We start from the raw sequence: 16,608 nt of genomic DNA on the forward strand, positions 1-16,608 counted from the left end.
ACCTTTTGCAGCAAGGATTCAGGATCTGGAGAAGGGGCTGCGCATAAATGGATACACTAGACAAGAAATATAAATTTAGAAGGCATGGGGAGAGCCAGGTGAAGACCTTACTCTCTAGTGAAGAGGTTCCTCGAATCTCTGGACCCACAGCTTTTTATTTACTAGAATACACATTTGCCCTTTAGCAAAGCAAACACTCATATCAAAGGTAAGTTTTGGTAAGCAGTAAAAGATTATCAGGTTAGGGGATTGCCTAGAGCCACAATTGTCTCGACAGAACAATTGGTGCATAACTTTTAGCCCCTGCTAAAGCCCAAGGTCCATCAGCCTTCTGTGTTCCCTGCTGCACTTTCATGATAGTGTAGACAATGGGTAGCTTCCAGCAAGCAGGGCTTTGCTGGAGAGGGGAGGAATCTTGTGGTGGCTGACACTCTCTCAGCTAGGAGTAGCAAAGGGACTAGGTGGGCACTCCAGCAGGAGTGAGGAGTATGAGCTGTGGCTGAACCAAGAGACCTGAGCAAGGACACATAGCACGGGAGTGTACTGTGGTTGTCAGGCAGTGGGCATTTCAGACAGAAAAACAACTATGGAGACTGGTTGCCTCCCCTTAGACTCCCATAATGCACCTCTTTGCCCTTGGTGTCAGGTTGTTGAGCACATTGTCTGTGAGCCCAAGAACTGGCCCTTCAGAATTGCATTTCTCCCTGAGTGAAGGGTGCACTCTATGACCAGTTCCAGGATCAGGGTATAAGGGAGACCCTTATAAATTAAATTAATATAAAATGCTCACTTAAAACACAAAAGGCAGAAAAAGAGTGGAAGACAAATATAGGAACAAAGAATAAGGGCAACTAGTAGAAAACAGTACCAAATATGGTAGATGTTAATCCAATGATGTCAGTAATCAATTTAAACAGCAATGTTGTAAACATACCAATTAAAAGGCAGAAATTATTAGAGTGGATCAAAAACCAATATTTTTTATTGCTTTTTCCCTGTGAAGGAGGGTATGTTGTGGAGACATTAGGAGACGCGGCTATCATCCAGCTCTGGGGGATCTAGATTAAGTACATCTGCAGGCCCGATGTCTTCCTAGGTTTGTTTTTGTAATACACCTTTTAATGACTAAATTAAGCATTATACTTTCAAAGTGACAACAGAACCTTCACAATATTCAAATCATGTCAGTTTTGTATGCTCCCAGAGGAAGAAACAGGGGAGGGAAACTCACTTTGGTTTTATTGGGTCTTCCTTGAAGCCCATGACAACCATCTCTCCCTTTCCCTTCCCAGCACCCAGGTGTATTCTTCGGGTCCTCTTAATCCACAGTGATGAGTCCCAGTACCTCTTTTGTCAAGTTTCAGCTGCAAATGATTTGACAAGGAATGACCCTTAACTCACCCCAGGCCAATGAGGTTCTGTTTTAGAGAATTTTCCCCTTTCATTTTTCTGAAAATTCTGAAAGTCATGGAGGTGAAGGCGGAAAATATGCATCAAGACTAGACTGAGCATGTCAAACTTGTGGCCTATGGGCCGCATACGGCCCACAATAAATATTTTTGTGGCCCAGCCAATATAATGGTATGTAAGAAATGTTTTAATAAAAATTTCATAACTTAATTTTTATAATATCCTGTTATACATAATTATTAATGAACTACAACGTTCGCTAATGACTGATTATTATAATCGTGTTGCACTCATTTCTCTTACGTGCTTTGTGCACCATTTCTCCCCTAATACTAGCAGCGGATATTTTAGCAGCCGATTGCCACGTCATTAGTCTTGGACTGACTTGTTTGGTATGTGCAACAGGAAATATTTCATTTTCGGAGAACAAGAAAAATAGGTTTCTTTGCGTTACAGTTATTAATTTGTGCAGTTATTCAGTGTCTGGTAAGTTAATGTTCAAGAAAAAATATTAATTTTTATTAAAATGTTCTATTATTTTATGTTAACTCTTACTCATTTATTTCAGCCTTTTGTATTCAGCTAGTCTCTATAGAAATAAACCTACGTTTCTATGAAAATTGAAGCTTTTGTTTTTTTGCAGCCCACATAAACTTAAACCTTATTTGGCCCATGTTAGCCTTTGAGTTTGACATGCTTTCTTTAGAAGGTGTGGGATTTGTAAAGCTCTTTTTAAAAGATCAAGTATATTATTAAAAGTGTGAATATTGCATTAGATTCATACATTGATATTTCTAGAAATACCATCTCCTGGGGGAAAAATTTAAACTTTTATTAATTTGATGCTCTGAACATCATAAAATAAATGAACATAAAACATTATTTTGGTTAACTTGGAAAGCAAGATACATTCCACTGACTTGGAAGTCACAGGAAAGATATGTACATGTAGGCAGGTATTCTAAATTCCGTGTTAGGTTAATAGTTATGAATGTACTTGAGAACAGTGAAACGTTTTACATCATTTCTAGTTAGAATACTTCAATATTTTATCTAAAATGATCAAGCTGCCATGACAATAAAGTAAGAAAGCTACATCTGTGGTTAGAAGTGATTATGCCGATCAAAGATATCTGTATGTTTCCCTTAGGGCAAGTTGCCTCTTTTCTTCTGCAAAGCTTTCATGAGATCTGACATGAAATCCTGTTCCCCGCCCCCTCCTGCCCCCGCGCTGGGTGGTCCTGGGTTCTCTTGCCTCTTTGGGGGAATGGGAGGCCTTTTGGTGGCAATGGGGGGCGGCCTCGGGGATTCGGGTGCCAGGGCAGGTGGTGGCGGAGGAGGGGGCGGTAATGACCCCGCATCCCCTACAAATGATGGCGGAGGGGGAGGCACAAAGTCTGGGGGCGCATCGTTAAAATCAGGGGGTGGTGGCGGGAGCTCTTGGTCCTCCAGAGGTGGGGGGCGGCGGCGGTGGCGGCAAAAAGTCATCGGGTGGGGCCGGGAAGCCGGTGCCCTTGGCCTTGGCGGGTATCACTGGGCTGCCGCTGGTATCTGAGGACCGCCGTATGGGAGGCGGCGGTGGCATGCTGGACTTTGGACGGTGATGGACCTTGGGGGTTCCTGGGTCCGGTTGACCAAGAGCTGGCTTCTTGTCCTTCAACAAAGCAACAACAGCATTATTCTGGACAGGCAGCCACAGTAGAGAAGACATTTCCATTGACGTGTGAGGTCTGGCTGACTGAGGCAGTGTCTGCTCCTGGGAGCCCCAGTACCTCAGTCCCTGAGACTACAAGGTTGTTTCAGGAGTTCACCTTTCCTCTGGGACAGGAGACAGACTCCAAAAGGCCTTTAACATTATCACCTGGGGCACTAGCCTACCCTGTCTCCTGTAAATGCAAGACTGCACCACAGCATTGAGGGAGGAGTTGTCTACTGTATTTAGACTATATATGTATCTCCTCAGAACCGCTGTTGTCTTTAAAAGAGCTTAAGTGGGATAGAGCTTAGCTACCTGGGAGTTAGCCTCAGGAATTAAAAAGGAAGTAAAGGTGCTCTCCTGGAATTCCCAGTTACGCCCCAGGGTGCAGGCATATGCATCCATAGCATTTTTCTTGGTCTGGATTGGGCTGGTTGTGAAGCTCAGGGGTCAGGAGCAGGTGTCTCTACAGTTATTTTGCCCTTGTACTATACAGTGGGGCCTTGACTTCCGAGTGTTCCGACTAACGAGTTTTTTGAGATACCAGCTGTCTCTCGGCTGATTTTTTGCATTGAGTTGATAGAGTAATTTGAGTTAACAAGCTCCTTAACGAGCTCCATCTCGGAACGAATTAAACTCGTAAGTCAAGGCCCCACTGTATACCCTCAGTGGCAGAGAGCTGGTTAAGGAGTGTCCCAAAACCTTCCCCAAATCTCAAATGTTCTACTTTGGAAGGGAAAAAAAGCCAGGACAGTTCTCTGTGGACTACAGGTAACCCTTGTGTAAACCCACCATAAAGGCTGTCCATCCCGGCAAGAGCTGTTTCCCTGCTGGCACCCTGAGAACAAAGGTGCCTTTTCCCAGGACTGTGGGCTTCTAGGGAGGAGCTAATTATAGGCTTAACAGCTTCAGGGGACGTGGCAGGTGGTAGAGCAGGAGTGTGCACACCTGGTCTAGAGTCTTAAGGATTTACCTTTTCTTAGCTGTGTGAAAACCAGCTGGCTAATTATAATCCCTATTATTATCTAGGGTTGTCTCAGGATTATGATGCAATCAAATGAAATAAACGTGAGTGGTTCCAAAGAGGAAGATCATGAAGCATGTGCTATTGGTAGAAACCAGAACATCAAACTTGGCCAAAGGCTAACAAAAGCATGCCAATGGTAGAAGAGATCATAATAAATTATATTTGCATAATGTAACTTCCCCAGAAATTTCAGGCAGATGAATTGAATCCTTCTGTTTTAGTGATAATTATCATTGCAATTTACATCTTATCGGGGTTTCATTTCTTTCTTTCTTTGCCTGATAACCTCTTCCCAGTAAAGATTCCATTTAGAAGTTTTCTTCCCCTCACAAAGTGCCTTACAATAGAGTTTCTATTTTAGTTTATTTACTTAACATGATAAGCTAATTAACTGGTGATGTATTTTTTAAAAATTTCTGAACCGGCAGTTGGGGAATTGATGGTGACACATAATTAAGTGATTTCTATTCTGGGATCCTTAATTGCTTTCAGCTTTTAAAAGTGTTTGTCTTCAACTGGCACCACAGAAACCGTGAACATCGCACAGCGGAAAGCACAGTGCGAGCTGAGATGGCAGAATCACAGCTTGTGACGTTACTTGTTTCCACCAGTGGCTGACGGACAGAATGAAAGGTGGAAATGAAGTGAAAATTTTTTAAAGCTGCAATTATTTAAGGTTGTTTTGAATCACACATGGGAAATATTCAAGGAAACTGTATAGTAAATTGAAATGTTACCAACTGGGCTAGTAACTAAATTATAGCTTCTAGCTACAGTTTTTAGAAGGATTTAATGAATCTTCATTAACCCCCTCTACTGAGAAAAAAAAGAGTTATAGAGAATAGTATACCAATTTGGCTATTGTTTTAAAATGTATTTTCTTCTCCATCACCCTGAGGATGTATGTAGAACATTAACAGAAAAATTTAAATGCACGTTTTATAGTGAAATACTTTTAGTAGTAGTCTTCTAATCTGGTTTTGGGACGCAGTAAGCATTTAATGTAGGGCTTCTGACTAACTTGTTGCTCTAATTTATTCAGAAAAAGTAAGTAGAAATCCCAAGGGCTTAAAACCCAGGAGCTACTTTCAGAGAGTCTAAAACCATTGACTAAACCAAGAAAATAGCTTCAGCCAGATACATGTAGCTAAATTAAAAAGAGTTGTCAATCCTCAGCATTAATATAAAACTTGTACATTTCCCCAAAGCAGTATGATGGCAATTGGTTTTAACTTTCCATTCCAGTCTATGTAATTTTAAGATAAAAAATATATAAAGCAATTATCTAAATGAAGTTATAGGGCCTTAGTCATTGGAACTAACTACTGTATTCTCTTTTTAAAAGACCAGTTATTAGAACACCACTGATGGTTTGGAATGGAATGTGGGTTTATAGGGGACAGTGGAATAGAGGTGTGTCAGTTACTCTCGGGCCTACCTTAGTTGTGTCAACGTGTCTCTGAACTTCCTCGGGAACAGCACTCACTGAGTGTGCAGCCTGGGGAATCTGACCATTGGCCTGGACGGTGCCTGCTGTAAGTCCTGAGAGGAAGGAAGAGAAACAAGATGAGTGGGGAAGACTTTCCAACATTCTTGAAAGTTCATCTGAAAATAGAAAGCAGTTTATAGCTCTAATGCATTTATAGCTCTAATGCAAAAGAAAGGGATTCATGGGCATAGTATGGTTAATTGGGAACCTTAGGAAAAATCCAAGATTTTATGTCAGGACTTCTATGAGGATCAGCAGATGGTTCAGGAAAGTGAATGCTTTGTACAGGCTACAAAGTCTGGATTAACCAGAAGATAGTATGTTCCACTTTTAAACACTTTTTGGTCATTGGAGAATAAACCTTGAAAACCTCGTTCAAAATATTCCTGTTGTTGAAATGTATCTGGTTTCATACCCTGCTGTGTTCAGGAACAACTTTTGAACATTATCCTCAACAAAAAGTACTTTGGGCACAAAAATAGTAGAGGGAATTGAGCAAAATGTGCAGCCTCCCCCAAGTACCCCCTTGCTTAGCCCACAGGTTTGCCAAGGGCCGGTCCCACCACCCCGCCTGGCAAAGCGGAAGATGGCATCCTCTTGGGCAGAGTGAGATGGCTTAGGAATGGGCATGAAACAGCGCTTCCTGGGACTTTTTCGGAGATGAGAATCTTTGAACTAAGATTTTTGCTGTGTGAAAAAAACAAGCCCAGAGACTCCATGGTAATCCTTGCCACCTCATGGGGACAGTGCCTAAGAAAGAAACAGTATCTTGATGATACCATGTCAACCTGGACCCTTTGGTGCCTGAAATGAGCCTAACCCTGCCCTTCCTAGTTTTGTGCATTAATAAATCTCTCCCCCTCACTTTTGTTGCTTAAAATACATTGGGTTGGATTTCTCTCAGTTGTCATGTTAAGAAAGAAGTTGACTGACTGGCAGTAGTTGCCCAAGTCATGAAGTCATTTAATAAGTACCAAAAAAGTCTCCATGTCTGTTGCCCAATATGAAAGAAAAACTGCCATTTATCAAGAATCAATGGCCCTGGCCAGTGTTTCTAAGTGGTAGAGCATCGCCCTGTACACCGAAGGATCTCGGGTTTGATTCCCAGTCAAGGCACGTACCTGGGCTGCAGATTCGATCCCGGGCCCTGGTAGGGGCATGTGTAAGAGGCAACCAATTGATGTTTCTCTCTATATATACATATTTTTAAAAATATGTTTTTTATTGACTTTTAGAGGGAGAGGGATAGAGAGGTAGAAACATCAATGAGAGAGAAACTTCATTAATAAACTGCTTCCTGCACATCCCCTACTGCAGATCGAGCCCGAGACCCGGACATGTGACCTGACGGAAATCTAAACTGGAGATCTCTTGGTTCTTGGGTCAACGCTCAACCATGGAGCCACACTGGCCAGGCTCTGTCTCTTTCTGTCTCCCTTCCTTCCACTCTAAAAATCAATAGAAAAAATATCCTTGGGTGAGGATTAACAACAACAAAAAATCAATGACTTATTGTTAAGCACTTTGGATGTAGAACAGTGCCTGCATGTTTTCTCAGTAGGATGACCATAGCAGAAACACGTGGGTCCCATGTGGATTATGCCTCCCAGCCAGCGACCTTGCACCACTTGGGCATGTTTCTCCAGGACTCAGGTTCAACAATGTAAAGAAGAGAGGGCAGGAAAAGAGAAAGGGGAGTGTTAGGGTTTGGGGCACAGCTAAAGAAGAGATTCAGAGAGGAAGTTTAGGTAGAGGGCCACTGCATTGCTAATCAAAACAAAAAGCACCCCCCCACCCCCTTTAAAGCCTTGGACAAGGAAGGCAGGGGGGTTTGTTGGGCTGAAATTGAGCAGACATCAAGGGGTTTGTATTTGAAAATTTGATTTTTAGTCTGGGCAGATGTGCTAGGGAGGTGTCTTTATCAGCCTGTAAAACATGCTTAGAGCAAAAGTTATGAAAGAGTTCAAAAGACACTTGTTTGAAGGGAACTGTCTATTAATTATCCCTGAGTTGTGAAAAACAACAAGGAGAAGGGGTATGTATGCAAGAATGTAGGCTTGAGAGCAGCTTATCTTGTCTTGCAGTTTGAATCAGAGGAGCTAACAATCTTTGGTTTGAAGTAATTACCAGGTGTTCTCATAAATTGTAGAAGGCCACAGAAAAGAAAAGAAAGGCCCCTTTTCTGTCCTTACAGGGAGGAGGTGGGCAGAAAGGGATTCTAGATCCGCAGAGAAAAGTTGCCAGCTAAAGCTGAGGAGGCATCAGGCAGAATGGGACCCGGGCTTACTGCCTCCAGCCCTACCAAGTGAAGTCACAGCATGTTCTCCCAGGTACAGCTCGTGCCAGCTCCACACTCACCTCAGCCCCCGTTCTTGTTCTGACCTATGGTGTGTAATTTCAAGGTCAGGGGATCACTCCTCTCTGAGGGAACCCCACTCTGTAGGCCAATGACTCAGGCAGGCAGCTGTGGGTGAAGGGGGCTCCTTGACCAGTGCCCCAAACAGCCTGAGGTTCAAGTAAGTGCAATCAGCCAGTAACTCCTGACCCCAAAGAACATTTTAAAAAAAATGAGATTAAATTTCATATATTTCTAAAAAAATATATTTTATTGATTTTTTTACAGAGAGGAAGAGAGAGGGATAGAGAGTTAGAAACATCGATGAGAGAGAAACATGGATCAGCTGCCTCCTACACACTCCCCACTGGGGATGTGCCCCCAACCTAGGTCCATGCCTTTGACCGGAATCGAACCTGGGACCATTCCGTCTGCAGGCCGATGCTCTATCCACTGAGCCAAACCAGTCAGGGCAAAGCACATTTTTTAATAAAACACCATTTTTGAGGTTCACCTTAACTGTTTTTTGTGGGGGAGTGGGTGGTGGAAGGATCATAGAGCTTGATTTTGACCAGGCCCTTTGGATGGACATAGGTCCCTGCAACATTTTTGGAGAGCCCTACTTATTTTGTGCTGTGAGTTCAGATGAAGAGAGAGGCTTTGAAAATAAATAATATTTGGCAAGAACTGAACTTGAAAAGAACTGAACTCAAGCAGGTCTCTGTTGCTAAGATGTGACCATGGTCACTGTGTATGTGTATGTTTGTACATACTGAGAAGAATGAACTTCACCTTCTGTTTGAAAGTGCTTCACTCCCTTTTAAACTCACCTTCAGTTCCTTCCACACTAGTCACTACTATAGAACTTAACATCCTACACAGCCAGTGCTCATGGCAATAAATTCTAAGATATAAACGGAAAGAAAGTTTACACTGAGGACTTTTTTCTCTTTAGATGTCACTGAAGCATCCTATATAATAAAAGGCTAATATGCAAATCGACCGAATGGTGGAATGACTGGTCACTATGATGCGCACTGACCACCAGGGGACAGATGCTCAACACAAGAGCTGCCCCTGGTGGTCAGTGCACTCCCACAAGGGGAGCACTGCTCAGCCAGAAGCCGGGCTCACGGCTAGCAAGCGCAGCGGTGGTGGCGAGAGCCTCTCCTGCCTCCATGGCAGCGCTAAGGATGTCTGACTGCCGACTTAGGCCCGCTCCCTGCGGGAATCAGCCCTAAGCCATCAGTCGGACATCCCCTGAGGGCTCCCAGACTGCGAGAGGGCACAGGCTGGGCTGAGGGACCCCCCACAAGCGCACGAATTTCATGCACTAGGCCTCTAGTTTTATTAATAAGCAGAGGTGGCGCCCAGTATGGTTTATTTAAAAAAAATCTCAGCATGTTTGTTCTCTGTAGGGCTGGTGTCAATGACAGAACCTAAGGATTTTTGACAAATAAGATTCTACAGCAGCACCAACTTGGGTTAATTCACTAGCTACTAAGGCAGCGGTTCTCAACCTGTGGGTCGCGAACGCTTTGGTGGTCGAACGACCCTTTCACAGGGGTCGCCTAAGACCATCCTGCATATCAGATATTTACATTATGATTCATAACAGTAGCAACATTACAGTTCTGAAGTAGCAACGAAAATAATTTTATGGTTGGGTCACAACATGAGGAACTGTATTTAAAGGGCCAGAAGGTTGAGAACCACTGTACTAAGGGTTAGTCCATCATGTACAAGATCCATCTTTTTAATCAATGGAAATCTCATCTGACTGCTGCAATGGTGTTCTTCAAAAACTGGCTTTAAGCAATCATTTAGAAGGAATGGAACTAACATTTGTTGTGCATTTAGCATGAAGGACATTAACATACATTATTTTACTTAATCTTCAGAGAAACTCTATGTTAGGACTATAGGGCAATACAATCCTTAACAGCCATTTATAAGCTTCCCACCACAGGGGAACATAACACCAGGAAAAATTCAATGGACTCCAGGAGTCAGACCATACAAGGAATTGAAACTGTCCTGAAAACATCTGATAGCACACCTGCATTCCATCCATATTTCACGCCCACCAGCTCAGCCCCTCAAACCCACTGATGACAAGTTTCCCACCAGTGACTGCATATAAGGATGAAACTCCATCCTGGATGCTGCCATCATCAACCCAATGTCCCCTTGGCTCGGTACTGTGTAGCCAGCCCTTCCCTTTGGATACCCTGTCCCCTTTCCTTAAATATATTCAATTTTCTTTAATCACCATATGAGATGGCTATTAAATAATTGTTTCATTTGTTGTCCCAACCATCTTCTAATTCTAGCTAAGCATCTATTATCTGCCAGGCATTGCACTTGGTTCTGGGGAAACCATAATGCACAAGAGAGAAATGGCCCCTGGCCTCGTGCTTTCCATCAGAGTCTAGAGCAGTGGTTCTCAACCTTCCTAATGCCGCGACCCATTAATACAGTTCCTCATGTTGTGGTGACCCCCAATTTCATTGTTACAAATTGAACATAATTAAAGCATGTGATTAATCACAAAACAATATGTAATTATATATGTGTTTTCCGATGGTCTTAGGTGACCCCTGTGAAAGGGTCGTTCGACCCCCAAAGGGGTCGCGACCCACAGGTTGAGAACCGCTGCTCTAGAGGGAGGAACTCACAGATTATAATCACCCATGGCTTATTAATCATGCCTGGCTTACAAAAGACAGTTCATTTGAGACCTGGGATAGGTAGGGATACAGCATCTGTAAAGTCTCTGAGAAAGGATGGTGCTGGGGGATTTGCAGAACTGGGAAAAAGCAAATGGTATATGTGGTAGGAACAGGAAGATAGGAAGGGAGAAGAGGCAGGAGAGATGGATAAACACATATTATGCATCTTTGTTGGTCTTGCTAAGGACTTGGGACTTTATCTGAGAGCAGTGGCAAGTTTCCAAAGTGCTTTCTTTAGGCAGGGGAAGGTCTCATGGAGGGGGAGAAGCCTGCAAATGCAGGTTTAGCTGGAGGCCAACTCAACTCAACCAATGCATGAGGCCAAGTGAAAGATGACGGTGAGGCCAAGTGAAAGATGACGGTGGCTTGGGTTTGATGACATGAAAAGACAGGACAGATTTGACCAATAGTTAGAAGGAAGAATCAACAGGATTTAGGAGTGACTGGATTTGAGGGTCTGTCCTGCATGAGAAATGGGGTAGATGATGATCTTATTTATGGAAACAGAGAACCGCAATGGAGGAGCAAGTTTGGAGGGTAAGATGATGAGATCAGTTTTACAGATGTTGGGTTTGAGCTGTCTGTGATGTATCCAGGAAAGCCATTGAGCAGACTGTTGGATACATCGGTTTGGAGGTCAACAGAGAAGGCTGGAGTGATTTGTATGTTTATAGGCAATCAGCACACAGATGGTGCTGAGAGTGGATTAAGCCTAGTTGACCTCACTGCAACTTCCGCACATTCAAGTTGGTTTTATCCTTTGAAGCAGCAAAGAACATAAATGCTGGCCTTTGCTATGACCCCCCTTCAACACTGGAAAACTGACCAGACTTTTCCGCCATTAATAGTTGGCTCCAGTTCTTTCACCATTATTTATCTTAAAGATAAACGTGTTTGAATTCCAGCTCAGCCACTGAGAAGATACTAGTTTCTCCCAGCCTCAGTGTTCTCACCTGTGGCATGGGGATAATAATTTATACTTTGCAGGGCTGTTGTAAGAACCACAAGCTATATGCCGCTGCATGTAGTCCCTATTTCATCCCTCATTGCCCTGCCCTCAGAGGCACAACAAGGAGCTGTAATGCTACCCTTAAAATGTGGGTCCAGCCCTAGCAGGTTTGGCTCAGTGGATAGAGCGTCGGCCTGTGGACTGAAAGGTCCCAGGTTCGATTCCGGTCAAGGGCATGTACCTGGGTTGCGGGCACATCCCCAGTAGGAGATGTGCAAGAGGCAGCTGATCGATGTTTCTCTCTCATCGATGTTTCTAACTCTCTATCTCTCTCCCTTCCTCTCTGTAAAAAATCAATAAAACATATTTAAAAAATAAATAAATAAAAAAGATAATAAAATGCTACCTCTCACAACGGTCCATTTACTACAACAAAAAGCAATCCAAATATCCACCTAACACGCATATAATTTGATTAACCAATGTCATCCCAATAAATTTCATAAAAAAAAAAAAGAAAAAAAAACTTAAAAAAAAAAATGTGGGTCCAGCCCTAGCTGGTTTGGCTCAGTGGATAGAGTGTCGGCTTGCGGACTGAAGGGTCCCAGGTTCGATTCCAGTCAAGAGCACATGCCTGGGTTGCGGGCTCCATCCCCAGTTGGGGGCATGCAGGAGGCCGTCGATCAATGAGTCTCTCATCATTGATGTTTCCATCTCTCTCTTTCTCTCCCTTCCTCTCTGAAATTAATAAAAATATTTTTAAAAATGTGGGTCCAGGATTGGATACAAAGATATAGCCATGATGTCACTGAGGCAAAACATCAGGGAATGATCTTGTCCTTGGTGTGGGCAGTGTGGTGGAGACTAATGAAGCCTTGGACAAACAGAACACTTGTACTCTGATGAAACAGCTTCCTACCAGCTCACTCTGAGCTGGTGACCACCATCTGATCCACAAGCATATCATGAAAAAAAGGTCAAAGCTCTGCCAAAAGTCAGTTATAAAGAAACAGATACAGGTGTGTATCTGTGTAGCTATGTGTTTGTTTTTTATTGATTTTTAGAGTGAGCAGGGGAGAGAGAGAGAGAGAGAGAGAGAGAGAAGCATCGGTTGTCTCCTGTACCTGCCATGACAGGGGATGAAACCCACAACCTAGGTACGTACCCTGACTGGGAATCAAACCCGCAGCCTTTTTGGTGTGGGAGAACGCTCCAGCCAATTGAGCCACCCGACCAGGGCACTATGTGTAGATCTTGAGCCTTACCATCAGAAGAGAAATATATTCTGTACTGTCTACAAAGTTCTGTTTTTATAAGATGTGTTGGATAAGTTTGAACATGAGCTATGTGTAAGGACAAGAAAAAGGCCTTTCTTTTCCTTTGCTGTAGCCTTCCACAATTTATGAGGAGCACCTGGTAATTAAACCCCAACATTGTTAGCTTCTCTGATTCAAACAGCTCCTCTGCTCAAACTGAGGGACAGTTACTTTCAAGGCTACATTCTTTCATCCTCCTACCTGTTGTTTTCACAATTCAGGGATAATTAGTAGAAAAGCCCTTTCACCCTCTCCTTCAAACAAGCCTCTTTTGAACTCTTCATCAGCGTTTGCTCTAAGCATGTTTTACAGGCTTGTGAAGATGCTGATAAAGACACCTCCTTAGGACATCTGCCCCGACTGTCTCCTGAGGAACAAACTATAACCCCCCCTAATATGTGCTCGACTCCCTTGTTGCTTAACAACAGCCAGGGCTTAAAAGGGGAAGCCACTTTCCTTTCTTGCCCTTGTATTGATTAGCAATGCACTGGCCCTTTTCCCTTCATGGAAAGTAAAATAAACTCCCTTTCTCTGCATCCATCTCTTCTCTCAGTTGTGAATTCTTTCACAGCTTGCACCACCGGCCAAAACCCTAATTCTCTGAGCTCGAAGAGGTGTCAGAATTCCTGCTCTGTGTGGTACCTGTAGAAGGCGGAGTTGGTGTAGCTGCATTGCCAGTGCCCAGGTTTGTCCACCGAGAGGCCAGCCCAGCCTTTGCCACGGCCCGCTGATAGTTGTCATAGAGAGTCTTTCCGTACTAGGGAGGAAACACAAAAGAAGCAAAAAGTCATCTATTTATCCCAAATTCTGCACTCATTTGCAATTTACATATTGAGGGGGGAAATACTTCATGCGTACTCTTTTTACTCTTTTCCCAAGTTGTTTTTTTAATACAGTCGATCCTTGAACAATACAGGTTTGAAATGCGTGGGTTCACTTATATACAGATTTTTTCAATAAATGCCATAAATATATTTTTTCTTCCTTATAATTTTCTTAATACTATGTTTTCTCTAGCTTTATTATAAGAATACAGTATATAATACATATACCATATAAAATATGTGTTGCCCTGGCCGGGTGGCTCGACTGGTTGTAGCCTTGCCCCATACACCAAAAGGTGGCAGGTTTGATTCCTGTTCAGGGCACATGCCCAGGTTTCAGGTTAGATCCCTGGTTGGGATGTGTAGTGGAGGCAACTGATTGTTGCTTCTCTCTCTTTCTCTCTCTCAAATCAATAAGCATATCCTCCAGTGAGGATGAAAAAAAAGTGTTAATTGGATGTTTATGTTATTGGTAATTCCGGTCAACAGGTAGGCTATTAGTAAAGTTTTTAGGGAGTAAAAATTTATATCTGAGATTTTTAACTGTGTTATTTCATGTGTTAAATAATTTTCCAGATTAGCAGAGACAGTTACTACTTTTACTTAAATATTAGAGGAGAGCTTTAGCTATGGAATTCTGATTATATGTCTTTGTGTAATTCTATACCTTGTGTATGTAATTACACCTCATGTTTCTTAATTACACACTATGCTCTCCATGAGTAAACAGAGATCTGAAAAGTCTCATGTGAAAGTAAACCTCTGATTCTCAGGTCATTGGAGAGGTCTATGTTTCTATCCCTGTCACCTATTTAAAAAATACAGTGGGCAGATAAATAATATAATATTGGTGGCATTGACCTGTTAAGAATGGATCAACTGTTTTACAAGAACACAAAGACTGGACCCAGGCCAACCAGGCAGTCAGCAAATTCAAATTCAAGATAGGGTGGAGTCCAAATGCTCACTCACCTTTGCGATTCGTATTCCCGTGACCCACTGGTTTAGAGTTCTTTCATCATCACAGCAGAGATACTTGATGTACTGGGACTCCTTCTGAATTTGGGGATGCTAGAAAATAGTCATATCGAAGGCCATTCATAAACTCTTCATTCATTAGTGCTTTTCAAAAAAATTTTAAACTTTTTAAATTGAATTTATTAGGGTGATATTGGTTAATAAAATCATATAGGTTTCAGGTGTATAATTCTATAATATTTCAAAAAGATTTAAAAACTCTAACAATGTATGTGATTTCCTGAGATGGTGGCAATAGGTACTGGGAGGAATTTTAGGATTGGTAAGAGCGATACTTTTAAAATGGGCTAAATTTTGAAGGGATTTAGGAAATCTGGGACATGATTTATCATAAGCACTTCTTACTATATTATCAATTATAATTTTCATTTCTGCTTTTTTTAACCTTTGAAAGCTTTCACAACTATCATTTTTCTAGCCCCACAAGAAATTTCTCCATTTATCAGATTAGGGAATTTACCTAATATGATTCTTATGTCACAGAATTAATAATGTTTTTTGTGATTCCCAGTCAACCCTAAGGTTATTTCTGCTACTTAGGAATTATACTTTCTTTTTTTAATATGTTTATATTTATTTCAGAGAGAAAGGGAGAGGTAGAGAGAGATAGAAATACAAGTGATGAGAGAGAATCATTATTTGGCTGCCTCCTACATGCCCCCTACTGGGGATTGAGCTCGCAACCCGGGCATGTGCTCTTGACCAGAATGGAACCTGGGACCCTTCAGTCTGTAGTCTGATGCTCTAGAATTATCCTTTCTTAACTGTGATCTCCTACCCAAATGGGCCATTTTTGGTCTCTGGATGGATGGCCTGGAGATGCAATAATTCTATTGAATCTCAAGTGGCAATGTCCTTGGGTGTTGCACTAGGAATCATCAGGCCTTCCCAGAGCTCACAGTGAGAACAGTGATATGGGCAGGCACGAAGGGAAAGAGAAACACAGGTCCCTGGTCATACAGATCCCCCTGCACCCATCTTTCTGAATCCTCATTGCCTTTGTAATTTCTGTTTTATGTCTCTGTCTCTGTCTCTGGTAGCCTGTGTGCTCCATTAGGGTGGGAACCATGTCTGCCATTCAGTGATTAAGACCCCCAGGGCTTCATACATGGCCTGGTACATGCTCAGTATTCCGGGCCAGAGGTGGAAATTATTGCTAAGAGAAATAAACAAGTGCAAGAATTCCTGTTCGCCAGAAGTCTTATGGCCATAAGGCGAGGGGCCAGCAACCAAATCTAGGTTCTGAGATGAGAACCATGTACATTTTCATGGGTCTTTATAATTTTTCATAAAGTTTGTGATACAGAGAGAAATAATTTCCAACCATAACCATTTTGTGTGTGTGCTCAGGCACATGCCACCACCTCTATCTTCCTCCATTTCTCAGAGGAGTTCGTTAATCCTACTAGGATCAGCATAAAATTGCGGGTGGTGCTGAAAGCGAGATGGAATGCTGCCAGAGACCAATTCCAGCATGTCACAATTTCAAGAGTTTCATCAAAAGGTTGATGAGACTTGGAGACTCAACAGGGTTGAGTCACACATGTAGTCATCTGCATCTGGAAATGGCTAAGAGCATTTCCTCAAACCTGAATAGGAAACATTAAATTGATTGTGGCTGCCAGACAGCTAAAAGGCATCTTAATCTACATGTTATTGCCTCCTACTGGCCAAATACCTGAACAGCCGTAGGCTAATTCCCCCACCACTCTGACAATGGACTCTGTACTAAACCCTGACCCTTTGAAGTGTATATCTCTGCCTCGCCTCAGGACAAGTTGTGTTAATAAAA

General features: G+C 42.6%; 1 protein-coding gene across 1 annotated transcript in view; it reads right to left on the bottom strand.

Moving 5' to 3' along the window:
- Window positions 1-959: 959 nt before the first annotated feature.
- Window positions 960-16,608, bottom strand: part of APBB1IP (amyloid beta precursor protein binding family B member 1 interacting protein) — a 103,557-nt gene continuing 87,908 nt past the window's right edge. Inside the window, 5 exon segments of the mRNA XM_070433183.1 lie at window positions 960-2,871; window positions 2,873-3,064; window positions 5,572-5,675; window positions 13,597-13,711; window positions 14,751-14,849. Coding sequence (XP_070289284.1) covers window positions 2,557-2,871; window positions 2,873-3,064; window positions 5,572-5,675; window positions 13,597-13,711; window positions 14,751-14,849 — 825 coding nt within the window. The 3' untranslated portion in view covers window positions 960-2,556.

This window comes from Myotis yumanensis, unplaced genomic scaffold (genome assembly GCF_028538775.1).
Source record: "Myotis yumanensis isolate MYYU_CA2020_CCGP unplaced genomic scaffold, mMyoYum1.0.hap1 SCAF_1, whole genome shotgun sequence".
Taxonomy (NCBI): Eukaryota; Metazoa; Chordata; class Mammalia; order Chiroptera; family Vespertilionidae; genus Myotis; species Myotis yumanensis.